We start from the raw sequence: 14,437 nt of genomic DNA, 5'->3' as shown, positions 1-14,437 counted from the left end.
TCCTTTGAGAGTGACCCAGTTAAGACTCTGTGTTCAGCTACTTGCCCAAAAATTCTAATCAAATAAAATATTTTATTGCTTATTTGGAAGCAGCATGGAAGATAGCATACTTTATATTAGTCCACTTTTCTTTAAATTTAAAAACGAAAAAAATACTTGAAAACAGACTGTGGTTGATATAAGCCTCACGAAAAAGGATCACAGTGGAGTTTACCACGTTAGAGGAGTCGGTTATCCATGATGGAAAACAGTATGTCACTATCTGATTTCACCATTTCCCATTGCTTTTGCTTGTAAATGCAGGTGGCAAATAATAAGACTTGTTGAATTGACAATGTTAGGTTACATCTTCCCACGTAAATAAAGGTCATTTCCTATAACCTTGACTTTAATGCTCCCCAAATACAGTTTTCCCCACCAGGCCCCAAGCACTGGATTAGAGCAGCACAGCTGCATTGGGAATACACGTACGTACTCGATGGCTGGTTTCTATTAAGAGAGAACTCAACCCCACAGAATTACCAGGGTGTCACTTGGATTTCCACACAGCATTGAGAATCCTATGCAGGCCAAAGGACACTTGACATTCAGGGTTAGTGAAAGTTGAACAGAATCTCAGATGATATTGAAAGTAACATTTATTTATTTGACACAGACTTTTTGATTTGTAAAATATGAAGAATTTCACAAGTTGGATCTCACAATTCCTGCCCTCCCACCCACACTGTTTACCTCGTTACCCCCAGCTGCTTAGAGCTTTCTTGCTGCAAGGATGGTATTTACTGTCTTGCTCTAACAAGGATGCTGGTAATTTTAAGTTTCTGCTTGTGATGTTTATATCCTGCTCTGTGTCTGTTTTCTTTTAGATTTTAGATTTCTGACAGCCCAAGAGGTCTTTATGGACTGTTGTTTTTCCCTCTTTGCTCCTCCTTTGGTAAAATGTGGAAAATAATATTCAAAGGCAGTACCTGGGAGCTTTGGGAAAGAAATAACCACAAATCTCCTAGGCAATTTAGATCTTTGGTTTCTGATGAGTCTTAACGAATGAGATATGCATCGTAATCCACATTAAGTTCAATAACCTTTTTTATTGCCTAAAAATTATAAGCCAAGTCAGTTCAGCTCTGACCATGATAAAAACCCAAATATCTTACTAAAATAAATATTAACCAGCAGTGTTGAGACCAGGGAAAAGCAAGTGAGGCACCGGCCATGGGTACAAAATTTAAGGAGGCATCAAAAAAAAAAAAGAAAACCACCTCAGTAATCAAGATAAATGATATTTTAATGCAATATTTTAAAAGAGAAAATCAATGCAAAAATTCATGATGAACAAAATATCAAAATTTTAAATAAGACAGGATCAGTAACAGTGCCTTGCCAAGCCATGTTGGAGCCTTAGACAAAAGGAAAATCAGTAACATTGATCCTGTTTTTATCTAGAATTTTGATTTTTTATCATAGAATTTTTTGCATTAATTTTAATTTATTAAAATATTGTATTAGAATGTTATTTATCTTGATTACTGAGCTTTTCGGCACCCCCTTACATTTTGCACCCAAGACACATGCCCCATATCACCTCATCCTAGTCCAGGCCCTGCTAACCAGAACGTCAGTGGTTAAGGTACTAAGAAGGCATATCCCTTCCTTTAAAAATGTTAATTAGGGGCAAAAATATGCATAGTTACGTTTAAGTCTAGTTACCATCACTGGGCAACCAACATCCATAATTTTGGTCCTGGTTTGGCTGTAGTCTCAATTAAAAGGTATTTTCCAAATCCAAAAAATGGAAAAGTTCTCTTCTTGTTAATTCTATCTGAAGACATCATATTATCAAAATCTATTACATTAACAAAAAAAGCTTGCTTAGAAAATCTCATCTAGTTCAACTCCTCAAACAGTTCTCCTTCCACGGCAGTTTCCCCTGGCTCTTTCTCTGTTGGTCTTGGTGGGAGAAGGCCTGTGGGGTTTCTTACGGTATTCTACTTTGGTCCATCCTCCTTCGCTGCCTTTGCTCTCCTCTTCACTGGCTCTTGAGTTAGTCTCAGTGTGCAAAGGCATCCCTGGTATGGTCCTGGGTTGATGGTGGTCATTTGGGCTTCTCTTGAAGTCAGGTGACTGGTGAGTATTGAGTGCTGACTGAGAAACCCTGTAGAATTTTCCAGAATATCTTTCTCTCGAAGGAGTGCAATGCTGACTTTTTCCACTGTATCTTCCTCTAGGAGAAGAATTGAGTGATACACTACCACGACCGTATTTGTCCCTGCTTCTACCTGAGTATCGACCCCTCTCTGAAGAGTTGTCAGTAGTGAGACTAGAAAAGCCACTGTCCTTGGAGTTGAGATGTAGAGAAGAGAAGTTTTTGGTCAGTCCGTACTGAGTAGGAGAGGAGCTTCTGGATTGGTTTATAGGTGTAATCTGTTGATACTTAATGGGCACCTGGGTCCGCCTCACAGCAGCAGCATAGGAATCCTGGTTATTGAAGTACGGGAAGAATTGTGCCCCCAGAATGGGATTGCTCTGGGAGCGCTGTAAAGAAGTGTTGGATGCAATCTGCCGCATCCTCAGAGTATCTAACCACTGGCAATCAGCACCTGCAGAAGAAATGGAAATGAGCATCTTTTAAGCCACAGTAAAGCTGCATGTCTAATTCATAAGACTGTCTCAGGATAATTCAAGCCTGTTTGGGATGCTCTAAGCTTTCCCATTCACAGAAATTCCAGCCTAGGTATAAGGACATTTCCTTTATTATTATAAACACTTTTTTAAAAATAAGGGCATTTGCACTTACTGAGTATATGCTATATGCTCGGCATTGTCCCATAGGGTTTACTTACATTATCTCATTTATTCCTCCCAATAATTTTCTCAGTTAAATACTAATAATCTGATTCTATAAATGAGCAGACTGAAGCTTGGGAGGTCAAGTAACTTGCCTAGGTTAGTTAGGTCACTTGGCTAATAATCCCAGGTCCTTCTGCATCTTAATCCCATCTTCTTCCCACTTAGCTATATTGTCACTTCTAGAAATTGCTGTTTAAGTGTGTTTGGATGGCAGGGGCATATTTAATAAACAAAAGTCTTTTCGTGAACCAGCACTTTTAAATCCTCAAGATCTCTAAATTCAGATAGAAGAAATTGGGTTCTAATGGCTGAGACAGCTAGAGATTGTTTGGAAGAAAGATAGTTTATATCTCCAGAGGAGAGAGATTCCTGAGGTTCAGGAATAAGAAATGTTTTCTGCCATGAAAAATGAAGCTTCATGGCAAAAAGGAAGAAGTTAAGGTAAAAGAAAATGGTAAATTAACAAGAATTATTTAGTAAACTATATTTCAGGGAATAAGCAAATTACTCACACCTAGGATCTTTGCTGTCTTCCCCAGGCCTGAACTATGTTGCCTACATTCTAGTTCCCTGGTGGTCCTCTCCGAGCTACTCTGGCCCTACTTGTCAGATGGAGCTTCGAGGAACAGAGTATGCTCGCTTCTCTGTGCCAGCGAGCAGCCTCCCTCACTGCTCTGCATAGGTGAGCCACACCTTTGAGGTGAATGACTTTTCCAGATACAGGTGACCTCTTGTGTCCAGACACTCCTCACAGTCTTCATTCAACCACAATGCCATCTTTCCTTCACCTTGACTTCTCTGAAATTTTAGCTTCCAACAGAGCCTGATTTTGTTGGGTGTCCAACCCCCTCCATGGAGCCATGTGCAATGGGGGAAGAGGACCACATTCTGGCTCTAGGGGAAGACTGATTAGTCCAAGCTGGACGTAGTGATGTCAGGATTAGGAATGGGCAAGTTGCTAGGTTATGGCCAAAGCAACCTGAGGGGTAGTCTGCTGGGGGTTTCTAGGCAAGTCTTTCTCACTCGTAAACATGAGAACAGGGAGGGGACTGACCTCCTATTTCTTCTGCTCATTGCCATATCTTTATGTGATGACTGGGAGCATGGAGGAGCTAGGCTGAGGGCAAAGGAAAGAAGGGTTCATTCCTTGTCCTTAACGTGGTTAAATTGGCTTATCTTACTGCACCTGGGGCCTGGCCTGACTCTGGACTTCTTGTTTTGGAAGATAATAAATTTTATTGTAGTTAAAACCTGTGGTTTAAGAACTTTAGAATGACTGTGAATCATCTGGAGGGCTTGCTAAAATGCAGATTGCTTGCCCCTACCCCCAGTTTCTGATTCAGCAGGTCTGGGGTTGGGCTTGAGAATCTGCATTTCTATCAGGTTTCCAGGTGGTCCTGAGGCTGCTGGTCCTGAGACCACACTTTGGTCCATTGGGAGGAAGCCAGTTGAAGTTGGATTTTCTGTTACTTGCAGCTGAAAAATATATCCTAACTGATCCAGGTGGTATCCTCTGAGCTTTCACATCAAAAGGGAAAAAGAAATACAAGGAGGAAAGAAGGGAGGCAAACTAGCTAAAACTGGAGTAAGCCAAAGGGAGGTCAATTCCTCCTTCTATCCTGCAACCTCTCCAGTTAAAGTCAACCTTCCAGAGGGGAAGGTTTATCCAGAGCCATTCTAGTGGGAGATGGAAGGGTACTGACTATTCCTGTGTACACTCTCAGAGAAAGAGAAAATAATTTGTTTTCTCCCCAAATATTTAGATTTAAGAGAAGTAGAGGACACCTATTAGATGTCTGCCCGTTGCCCTCTTTTGGGAAAGTCTACCCTGTCTCCACCCATATAGTTACATGATGCCGCATAGTATGTCCTCACCACCCACCCCACCCCATGGGTACTGCCACCCACCACCACCTCCCCCTGTTGATACAGTTAATTGGCCTAGAGGAGAATGCTTGAAAAAAATAGCACCAATAAGTCTTACCCTAGGGAGTCTGGAATTGGGACTGATAATGTATCTACATATTTGATGATTCTCAAAGTGGTGGGATTTGAACTATATAAAACTTGGAAGTGGTTGGCAGCTATTTTGTGTCGTGTGCATTGGGAAACAGAAAACTAGCTTTTATTGTGACAGGAATGGACCTTGGGGGTATTATGCTAAGCGAAGTCAGTCAGAGGGAGAAAGCCAAATACTATATGATTTCACTCATATGTGGAAGATAAAACAATGACAACAAACACATAGATTGGACAACAGATTGGTGGTTACCAGAGGGGAAGGGGACAGGGGAAAGGGAGAAAGGGGACATGTGTACGGTGACAGATGGCAACTAGAATTTTGATGGTAAACACAATGTTTATGCAGAAGTTGAAATATAATGATGTATACCTGAAATTTATATAATGTTATAAACCAATATTACATCAATAAAAATAAACAAAAGCAGAAAAAAAAGAAAGAAAACCAGCTTTTAGTAAAAGAGAAAAATACAGCAGAAGTGGAGAGAGAAGATCCCCACAGATTTCACAAGGGTGTTGTAGGGATCAAGTGGGATCATGGCAGTGAAAGCCCCACAGAAGTAAGGTATGCCCTATAAATATTAATTATTTGGGAGAGGAAAAATTATTATAGTGAGAAGTTCTTAAAGGCATGATAGTAGGCACGCAAGACAAGATTGTTGAATTAGCAAATAAAAGAACTTAAGAAATAGAGTGGCTTCTGAGACGGAAGCTAGCAAGAATCAACACCCATTATAAGGGTTAGTCCTGTGTAGAAACAGCATGCCCAAGAGATGTTTGAAAATGTGTTTGTGGCTGAGAAGACATGGCAAAAACTCAAGCCCAATCTTGCTGGTCAGAATGTCTTGCTGTGATTGTTAAAGAAAATAGCCGAATCAACTGTTGACAAAGGAAGGCAGGTCCAGCATGCTGTCAAAGAATTTGTTGGTGAGTTTTAAGGATCGCTCAGGATTCTCGGCCTCCTGGCTGGTGGACATTTAAAAATATCTGGTCTGCTTGACAAGCCACTCCTCACAGTGGAGGACATCTAAGCTGCTCTTATAATTCAGTGACACTAGCCATTAGGGTACTTTGTTTCCAAGCCACCAAGCCACTGATATGGCTTCTCAAGGTATATTTTATTGGGAAAGAAAATGCACTGACCAGAAAGCACATAGTTTCTGGTTTGTTTGGCAGGTATATTTCTCATGGTAAAAAGTGAATTGCATGGGGTTTATGCATCCATCTCCCATGTGTTTGTTAGCTTGTCGCAGTCCCGCAGAGCCTAACTGTGGGTTGTATTAGAGTGGAACTATGAAGGTGACAGTCAGAACCCTTCCCTGAAGCTACTAAATAATGACCAATTTAACAGTAAGTCAGCCAGCCTTCCTCTATGTTATTTCTAAATTGTTTCTGTACATCATCTGTAATTACTATCACCACTATCCATCATATGCATTTCATGTTTTCTCTTTTTCTACCCTCCCTTCTTTCCTCTGTTGTTCCCTCCCTCCCTCCCTCCGTCATTCCCATGCTTTGATGTATCCATCAGGACCCAAGAAGTTGCCCCAGTGTAGCAGTGGTATCATAGGAAAGTTTGCTGGACACAGAAGAAGTTTCATATCTTTATCCTCAATTTTGGAAATTGAGTATAAATGTGTATAAATATACATACATATTTTTATCTACCAATATAATGTAATCATTAATTTTCAACTTTTGTTATAGTTATCCAAATATTGAAATTTATCATAATATGCTCATATTTATAAGTCCGTAAATACTACTTTCCATATAATCTGTTTATAAAACCAATATTCTAAAAATAGAAGGAAGTAGTGTATTAGAAATCTATGTCTATTCCCAGACTGGCACTCATCCCTGGTATGAGAATTCTTGGAATCTAGTCTGGCGCACACCTAACTTACTTGAGTCAGACCTGCTCCGAGGGTTGCCCTCTGAGTTGAGGAACAGTGGCTGAATGGCGAGCTGGACAGCTTTCACTTCATCCTGGGGTTTTGTACTGCTCCACTGAATTGAGTGGACATGTTTAGTGCTTTTTGGAGCTCTAACATCGCTCTGTAAAAAAAAAAGACAAACTCACAACCAAACGTACACATGTTTACAAAATAGGAAGAAAGAAAATCAGGTTTTCATGTCACTTCAATGTAACTCCTTAGAACATTATCACACTGCATTAGGTAACATATTTGTTCAGTTTGCCTAAATACGGTAATTTGATTAAAAGGAAAATTTTAACACTTTATTCCTTAGTGGATTATAGTGGTTAAAAATGTAGTTGTCTTGTCCCAGAGTTTATTGTATTTGGCAAATATCAGCTTACCTCTTGTTTAAAAAGAAATGAAAAACAATTTCTTCTGTTTATAGTACTTAAAAACAAGTATTTTGCTGAATAAATAAAAATCTGACCACTATTTTGCCCAAGACTGCCTCTGGCCATCAGGGTAACTGGGTGAGTGTGGGTAGCTTGGTGGGACTAATTACCCCCATGGAGGGTGCAGAGTAACAGATGCCAAAGTGAGACGGGACAGAGCGTTAAGAATAAGGATTAGAGAAAGGAGAGGGCACCAGATCAAGAGACACCACTTTCTTGTCCTGAAACCCCCTCATCACCAGGTATTACAAACCAGATTAGATTAAAGAGCCTTTCAGGATTCAATAAGGATATTAAAATATGTTTAAAAACCGGCCCCGTGGCTTAGCGGTTAAGTGCGCGCGCTCCCCTACTGGCGGCCCGGGTTCGGATCCCTGGCGCGCACCGACACACCGCTTCTCTGGCCATGCTGAGGCCGCGTCCCACATACAGCAACTAGAAGGACGTGCAACTATGACATACAACTATCTACTGGGGCTTTGGCGGAAAAAAAAGGAGGAGGATTGGCAATAGTTGTTAGCTCAGAGCCAGTCTTCCTCAGCAAAAAGAGGAGGACTAGCATGGATGTTAGCTCAGGGCTGATCTTCCTCACACACACACAAAAAATGTTTAAAAAGCCCTGAAGTGACTGTTACAGACACAAGTAGTGTATCATCACAGAGCCTGAGAAGGCATCTCCTCTCAGAGAGAGAGGAAATGGAGGAAGAGGAAGAGGAGAGAGAAGAAGAAGAAAAGAATTTGGGGTGGTGCGTCTCCAGAACTAAGGCAGGTAGAGATGAAATCTGGCTGTTATAACCGTCCAGTTACTAGAAAGAGGGCTTTTCCTGGGTAGTGGGCACTGGTCGACAGGCTCCAGAATAGTCTAGAATCTGAGTTCCTCAAGACCCATCGACTTCTTTTATTTAGGTTTTGTGCCCTGTAAGCAACACTTTGACAACTAATGCTGTTTCTCAGGTGCCTCACCCTGACAAGCTGTGCACCTTGGCTGGTGAAGATAAATAACTGCAGTAACACTCATTGGCTTCCAGCATGGGGTCATCCTGGACAAGTGGACTGGCCAGGGTATGGATTTCTCATGCTGAAAAGCCAAACCCTGGCAGCTCAGAAGACCATCCTGGTGCCACAGTGCATGAAGTCCAACTCAAGACCGACTTCTTTCATCTTACTGCTGGGAAGGGAACAGATAGGACAGCCGAGGAAGAGTGGAAACTGTATTTACAGTCAGAGGACCTGGGGTGACTCCACCGAGTCTGTCACTGACTACCCCAAACCCCGAGACTTCCTTTCATCTCTGAGTCCATTTTCCTTAGCTGCCAAATGAAGATAATGCCCCAGATCTTTCAGTATTTATTCAAGGTTAATGAGATAAAACAGGTGTAAGCTCCTCTTATAGTCATAGGTCATGGTAAATCCTTACTAAATGTTTCTGGAACGAATAACTGAATGAATGAATGAAATGCATGTCCTATTAATGGTAGATGCACCCTCATATCTCTATGTGTGCCAAGACTCTGTGCTGTAGGTCTTCTCCTCCATCCCGTTCCCATAGGGTTCTCTACCTTGTAAGGAGCAATCTGTTTCACCAGCCATGAAGATCTTGCTGATTGACAATTAATGCTATTAGATTAATTAGATTAATTAGATTATTTTAAGCAGTAGACTGCGTAAAACACCCCATTGGCTTCCCATTGTGCTTACAGTAAATCCAGACTCCTCACAGTGGCCATGAGGCTCTCTGATCGGGTCCTGCCACCTCTCTAGCCTTGTCCTAGTCATTGTCCTCTGTGCCTCAGGGACTTGCACTTGCCTTTCTTCTGCGTTTCTTGCTGCCTCCTCCTCACAGGAGAGGCCCACCCTGACCAGCCAATCTAATGCCCCAGTCACACTATTTTCTGGTTACCACTTATCACTCTTTGACATTACTTATTTGTCACCTATTCGTTATCTGTCTCCCCCCATTAGAATATAAGCCTCAAGAGGGTATAGATTTAATCTATCCTAATCACAGAATAGTTCCTGTCAGTAGGTATTTGCTAAATGAATGAATTTTAATTTTAATAGTACATTTTTGTTAAGTATAAGTTTAGCTCTGTTTTGGTCACTGTTTGGTATCCCCAGTACCTAACACATTATGTGGCATGCAGAAGATGCTCAATCACTGACTGATGAATAAATGAATTACTACCTCGGTCTTTATCTAGGTAAGGGTCTCCTATTCTCTTTCCTTCTCAGCACTTTGTTAGAGTAATTATTATAACTGATCTTCCCATATTCATGTTGGTTAAGTAGTTTCTCTTCCAATAATTTTTTTTGTGTGTGAGGAAGATCAGCCCTGAGCTAACATCCGTGCTAATCCTCCTCTTTTTTTGCTGAGGAAGACCGGCTCTGAGCTAACATCTATTGCCAATCCTCCTCCTTTTTTTTTTTTCCCCAAAGCCCCAGTAGATAGTTGTACGTCATAGTTGCACATCCTTCTAGTTGCTGTATGTGGGGCGCGGCCTCAGCGTGGCTGGAGAAGCGGTGCATCGGTGCGCGCCCGGGATCTGAACCCCGGGCCGCCAGTAGCAGAGCGTGCACACTTAACCGCTAAGCCACGGGGCCAGCCCCTCTTCCAATAATTTTTAAGCAAATATATCCGTATTGAGAAACTGATGATGAAGCCATCAGCTCCCGTCCCCAGCCCCAGTTTACCTCATATGTGACAGTGCATTCCACAGTCTGATCTTCCATTATTCCTACCATCCACCTCTCCATTACAAATGGGGGCTGAAAAACAAAAGTTAGGATGGTGTAGTGCCATAACACAGCCTGCCCTGCTACAGCGTAAGATTCTTTGAGGCCAGTGCCCCATACACAAGTGGCAAATAGGGCATGATGTTAGATTATCATGAAAGATTATCATTACATGCTGGTTCACATGTGATTACTCACAACATGCTGATGCTGGGGGTTTTGGTTTTCATAGGGCATCCTTTCATATATTCGTAAACAGCTAGCTTTGGTCTCCCACAATCTTCTCTTTTCTCATTTATCACTCAATCCTATCATTAATTCATGCTAATATTTTGAAGCATCAACAGAAAGCTTGCTCACAATTAAGAGAAAGTTTTAACAATATAAGAATACCCAGAAGAGCCTTTCTTGAGTGCGAGCAGTGGTTGGCTGTTGGCTTCAACAATCACTCTGCTTTCCACTATATTAGGGCTATCCGGCAAAGCTGTGTGTGCAAATGAAACTGGGGTGACATTTCTCCACTATATTAAAACAAAGGATTAATGAAGAAGCCTATGCCTTGGATCCTATTTTAATTTTGATGAAAATGGTGTTTATTAGAAGTGATCCTCCACTCTCTTCCCCCACCTCACCCATTCATTCCAGGTTTAAGGCTGTAAATGACTGACTGGCCATGAGATGGGTACAAAGAAAATGTGGTAGAGATTTAACTGGGCTCTTTTTTATTTTACATTAGGACTGTTATTGTTTCTGTTGATGCTAAAAAGTTCTACAGATTTTGAATGATCTGCCACAACCCTGTTTTTCCTATAAGCCCTGTTAATGTTGGTACGTGATTTTGCAGAAGATGTGGTTCCTGGGGAATGCATATATGGCATTATAGCAGAAACACCTGTATTCGGTTTTACAACTCCACTCTGTTATTTTTGCTGTGAGCAGCTTCCTTCTGTTAGCAGGCAATGACTTGGATCTTGCTTCTAAATGACACTGAAGCAATGAATAACTGCAACCCACAACGGCACAGGTGGAGAGGAAAGGGAAAGTATCTGTCCAGTCTTCAAGACATCAAAACATATGTCCCAACAAAATAAGGGAAAGTTCAAACCAGATCATAACCATTACAGATAAATAACACCACTGAAATAACTCCCAGCTACTCAGGGGAATCCAACAATGAATATCAAATCTATCTACTTGATGAATACACTTGTAAATTAAAAGGACTTGGGTGTTTAGCAATCTTACGCCTGGGAAGGGAACACATTTGCAAGTCTAATGCTGTGGCTTTGAAGACTCTTTTCACTTCCCCACTTGTGTATATCCCCTGGTTCTTCTTTGCTACCAGCCCCATTTTCTTCACTGAACACAAACACACAGTTAACAGTGTACTAGAGTTAATGGCTTATGTGAAGTTTAGGTGACTGTCCTATTCACTCATGGGTATTTACCTGAGTTGTTCACCTTCTACAATCGAATCTCATTTGTGTTTTTTCAGTATGATTGGGACAGAATTGAATTTTTTTTCCATTTTAAGGAGAAGCTAAGCATTTCTCTAAGTCTTTCTTCGGTGTTTTAGTGGGCATGCTTCTACCATTGACCCTAAAGTAGTAACCATGCTCTCCAGCCACTCCAGGAATTCATAAAGTGTGAACTCAAGGAAGCCATCAAGACTTCAACATGTGCCTCATGAATAGCCTCTTCTCAGTCCTTCAAGAAATTGAACACAACCAAGAAAGACTTCCTCCTTACAAGTTTTTCAAAGTTTAACATGACCCAAAATTCAAATTTCCTTTAATAAATGACAGAATAAGCATAAAAGCAATGTAGAAGAAAAAAAAAATTAAATGACACTTTTCTGTAGTACTTTTTAGCTCACACAGCATAAGTGGAATTTTAACCAAAAACTATTATGATCTCAACTGCTAAATAAAATGTACCTTCCAACAGCCAGCTTGAGGTGAGCATCGACAAACACAAAAGCACACTGCTGTGGTATTTTAATGTCTTTGTTTGATATCTGTGCATTCAAAAAAGCTTTTAAGCCATAAATAGAACCCTACCTTTGTCATCTTTAAAATCTCTGCATCAGGTAGGTTAGTGTTGAATGTTACATCTTTGATGTACGTTATTGCAATTTCATCCCCATCCATCTCCATATACATTTTCCACTTACAATCCTGGAATTAAAAGCAAAATTACACAATTTGAGAAAGTGAAACAAATTTTTTTAGTCTCAATGTTTTATAACACATGAAGTGTTATTGGAGTGGGTTTTTTTTTTTTCCTTTTTGAATAAAAGGACATGAAATTAGATCTCTTTATGTATCTAAATAATTCCCAGTTAGTGCAGTCTTGAGACGTAATTTATCAGTTTAAGTGTTCTATTATAGGAGTTACAAACTCAAAATTCTAAAGGGGCCAGGCAATAAAGCCAGGCAGTTTCATTACAGAGCCTTAAATTGTAATCTTTCAAAATACACCCATTTAATTTACATATTAAACATTGTAGAAAGATTTTTTCATTGACACAAAGAAATGTGGTCTTCCCACTTTTTTTGAAATATAAGGCCCTCTTGACCTACCTTTCACTTTTCCAGTATTGATAATGACATGGGTTCAAATAATAGCTCACTCTTCTCTTAACAGGAAGGAAAACACCACTGCAAATGTGGTGATGTATGGCAATTGATAATTGGCCTAAGTACTGGGGAGTTATGGGGAGAGTTAGGGACTCTGGGGATCTAAAGGGTAACTGCCCTAAAGGGACAGCCACCACTCAGCTTCTGTTGATTGTACCCATGTGGGAATATGAGCCCAGTTTTGCTAGGTCCTTTAATATCTCATGAAAAGCTGGATATCTGGATTCTTACGTGAAACCTCTTGATTTTTTAAATAATGGTATGCTAATTAAATTTTCAGTGAAACCACCATATAATGAAAAAGTTCACTACACCATTAGTCACCAGGGGGATGTAAATTAAAACCAAAATGAGATACCACTCTACGCCACCAGATGGCTAAGACTGATAACATCAAATGTTGGCCAGGATTTGGAGCTACTGTATTGTTGGTGGGAGTGTAAATGGTACACTCACTCTGGGAAAAGTTTTGGCAATTTATCATACAACTAAACATACACCTATTCCTGGGTATTTACCCTAGAGAAATGAAAAAAGACTTGTACAGAAATGTTCTTAGCAGCTTTATCATATTAGCCAAAAAACTGGAAATAGGCCAAGTGTTCATCAACAGGAGAATGAAAGAACTGTGGTGCATTCATAGAATGTAATGTTACTCAGCACTACAAAGGAAAAAATTACTGATGCATGCAACAACATGGATAAAATCTCACAAAAAAGAACAATCTAAGGATTCCATTTATATGATATTCTAGAACAGACAAAACTAATCAATGGTGGAAAAAATTCAGAAGAGTGGTTGCTTCTGCAGATGGGGACTGACTGGGAAGGGGCACGAGGGGACTTTTTAGGAGTGCTAATGTTCTCTTGGTAGGGGTTTGGGTGACACAGGTGTATGCATTTGTCAAAACTCAGCGAATGTATACTTAAGATGTGTGCATTTCTTACTGAACTGTAACATACTAAAGAATTTAGGAGGAAGTGTACTGATGTCTGCAAATTACTTTGAATTACATAAAAAAATAGGGATTGATAGACGGCTAATGGGATAGATAGATGGATAGATATATGATAAGGCAAGGAGAGTAAAATATTAATGGTTGAATCCAGGAGGTGGATATACGAGGGTTCACTCTAAAATTTTTTAACTTTGCTGTATGAAAAATTTAATAATAAAAATCTTGAGGGATAAACACTGTGTATGTAACTAAAAGGAAAAAGAAACTCATGTCTTTGTACCAAATTTGACCCTTGGACCATAAATTCACCTTCTCTCTTATATAATTTGAAGAATGAAGGATGCTGAGAGATGAACGTACTGAGCACCTTACATGCTGAAACTAGAAAATGCTGTCATAGGAGCGGACCAGGAATGTTTCCTGAGCAGGCTCAGACAAAATTATGGAGGAGCACTAACAAAGAGGCTGTTGAAAACCTGTTGGCTTCAGCGGGAAGCTGGGGGAGCCTGATGTTTTAGGAACGCTTCTAGAGGAACTGCAGAACAGAGCAGGGCCCATGCCTGAGGGGAGTGACCCTCTTTGCCCAGCCGCATTCACAAGATGGAGAGCTAATTAGTGAGGAAAAGTTCTATTCAATAATGTGAAAACCTAGCTCTTGGCTCACATAAGTCAAATTAGTCCCTCAGAATTGACAAATCTCTCAGTATTTCTTTGTTTGGGAGCCACTGCTACCCTGGCAACGTGGGCCCTGAGATAACTGGGCAGGATAATGACTGTTTGGAGTCATGATTGCTCTTCTCTGAAATTGCAAGAGCCTTTTCAAAGCAATGACTGGAAGAAAAAGCCTTAGAAAAGACAAGTTT

General features: G+C 40.5%; 1 protein-coding gene across 2 annotated transcripts in view; it reads right to left on the bottom strand.

Annotated features, from left to right (window-relative positions):
* Window positions 1-620: 620 nt before the first annotated feature.
* Window positions 621-14,437, bottom strand: part of MAP3K20 (mitogen-activated protein kinase kinase kinase 20) — a 173,440-nt gene continuing 159,623 nt past the window's right edge. For both annotated transcript variants that reach the window (XM_058549269.1, XM_058549270.1), the window contains exons 17-20: window positions 12,037-12,153; window positions 9,935-10,009; window positions 6,777-6,927; window positions 621-2,597 (exon numbers count right to left, since the gene is read on the bottom strand). In XM_058549269.1, coding sequence (XP_058405252.1) covers window positions 1,897-2,597; window positions 6,777-6,927; window positions 9,935-10,009; window positions 12,037-12,153 — 1,044 coding nt within the window. In that variant the 3' untranslated portion in view covers window positions 621-1,896. The remainder of the gene's footprint in view (window positions 2,598-6,776; window positions 6,928-9,934; window positions 10,010-12,036; window positions 12,154-14,437) is intronic.

Source organism: Diceros bicornis, chromosome 10, assembly GCF_020826845.1.
Source record: "Diceros bicornis minor isolate mBicDic1 chromosome 10, mDicBic1.mat.cur, whole genome shotgun sequence".
NCBI classification, from domain to species: Eukaryota; Metazoa; Chordata; class Mammalia; order Perissodactyla; family Rhinocerotidae; genus Diceros; species Diceros bicornis.
The sequence above is the reverse complement of the archived record's forward strand: the minus strand, read 5'-3'. Positions and strand labels throughout refer to the sequence as shown.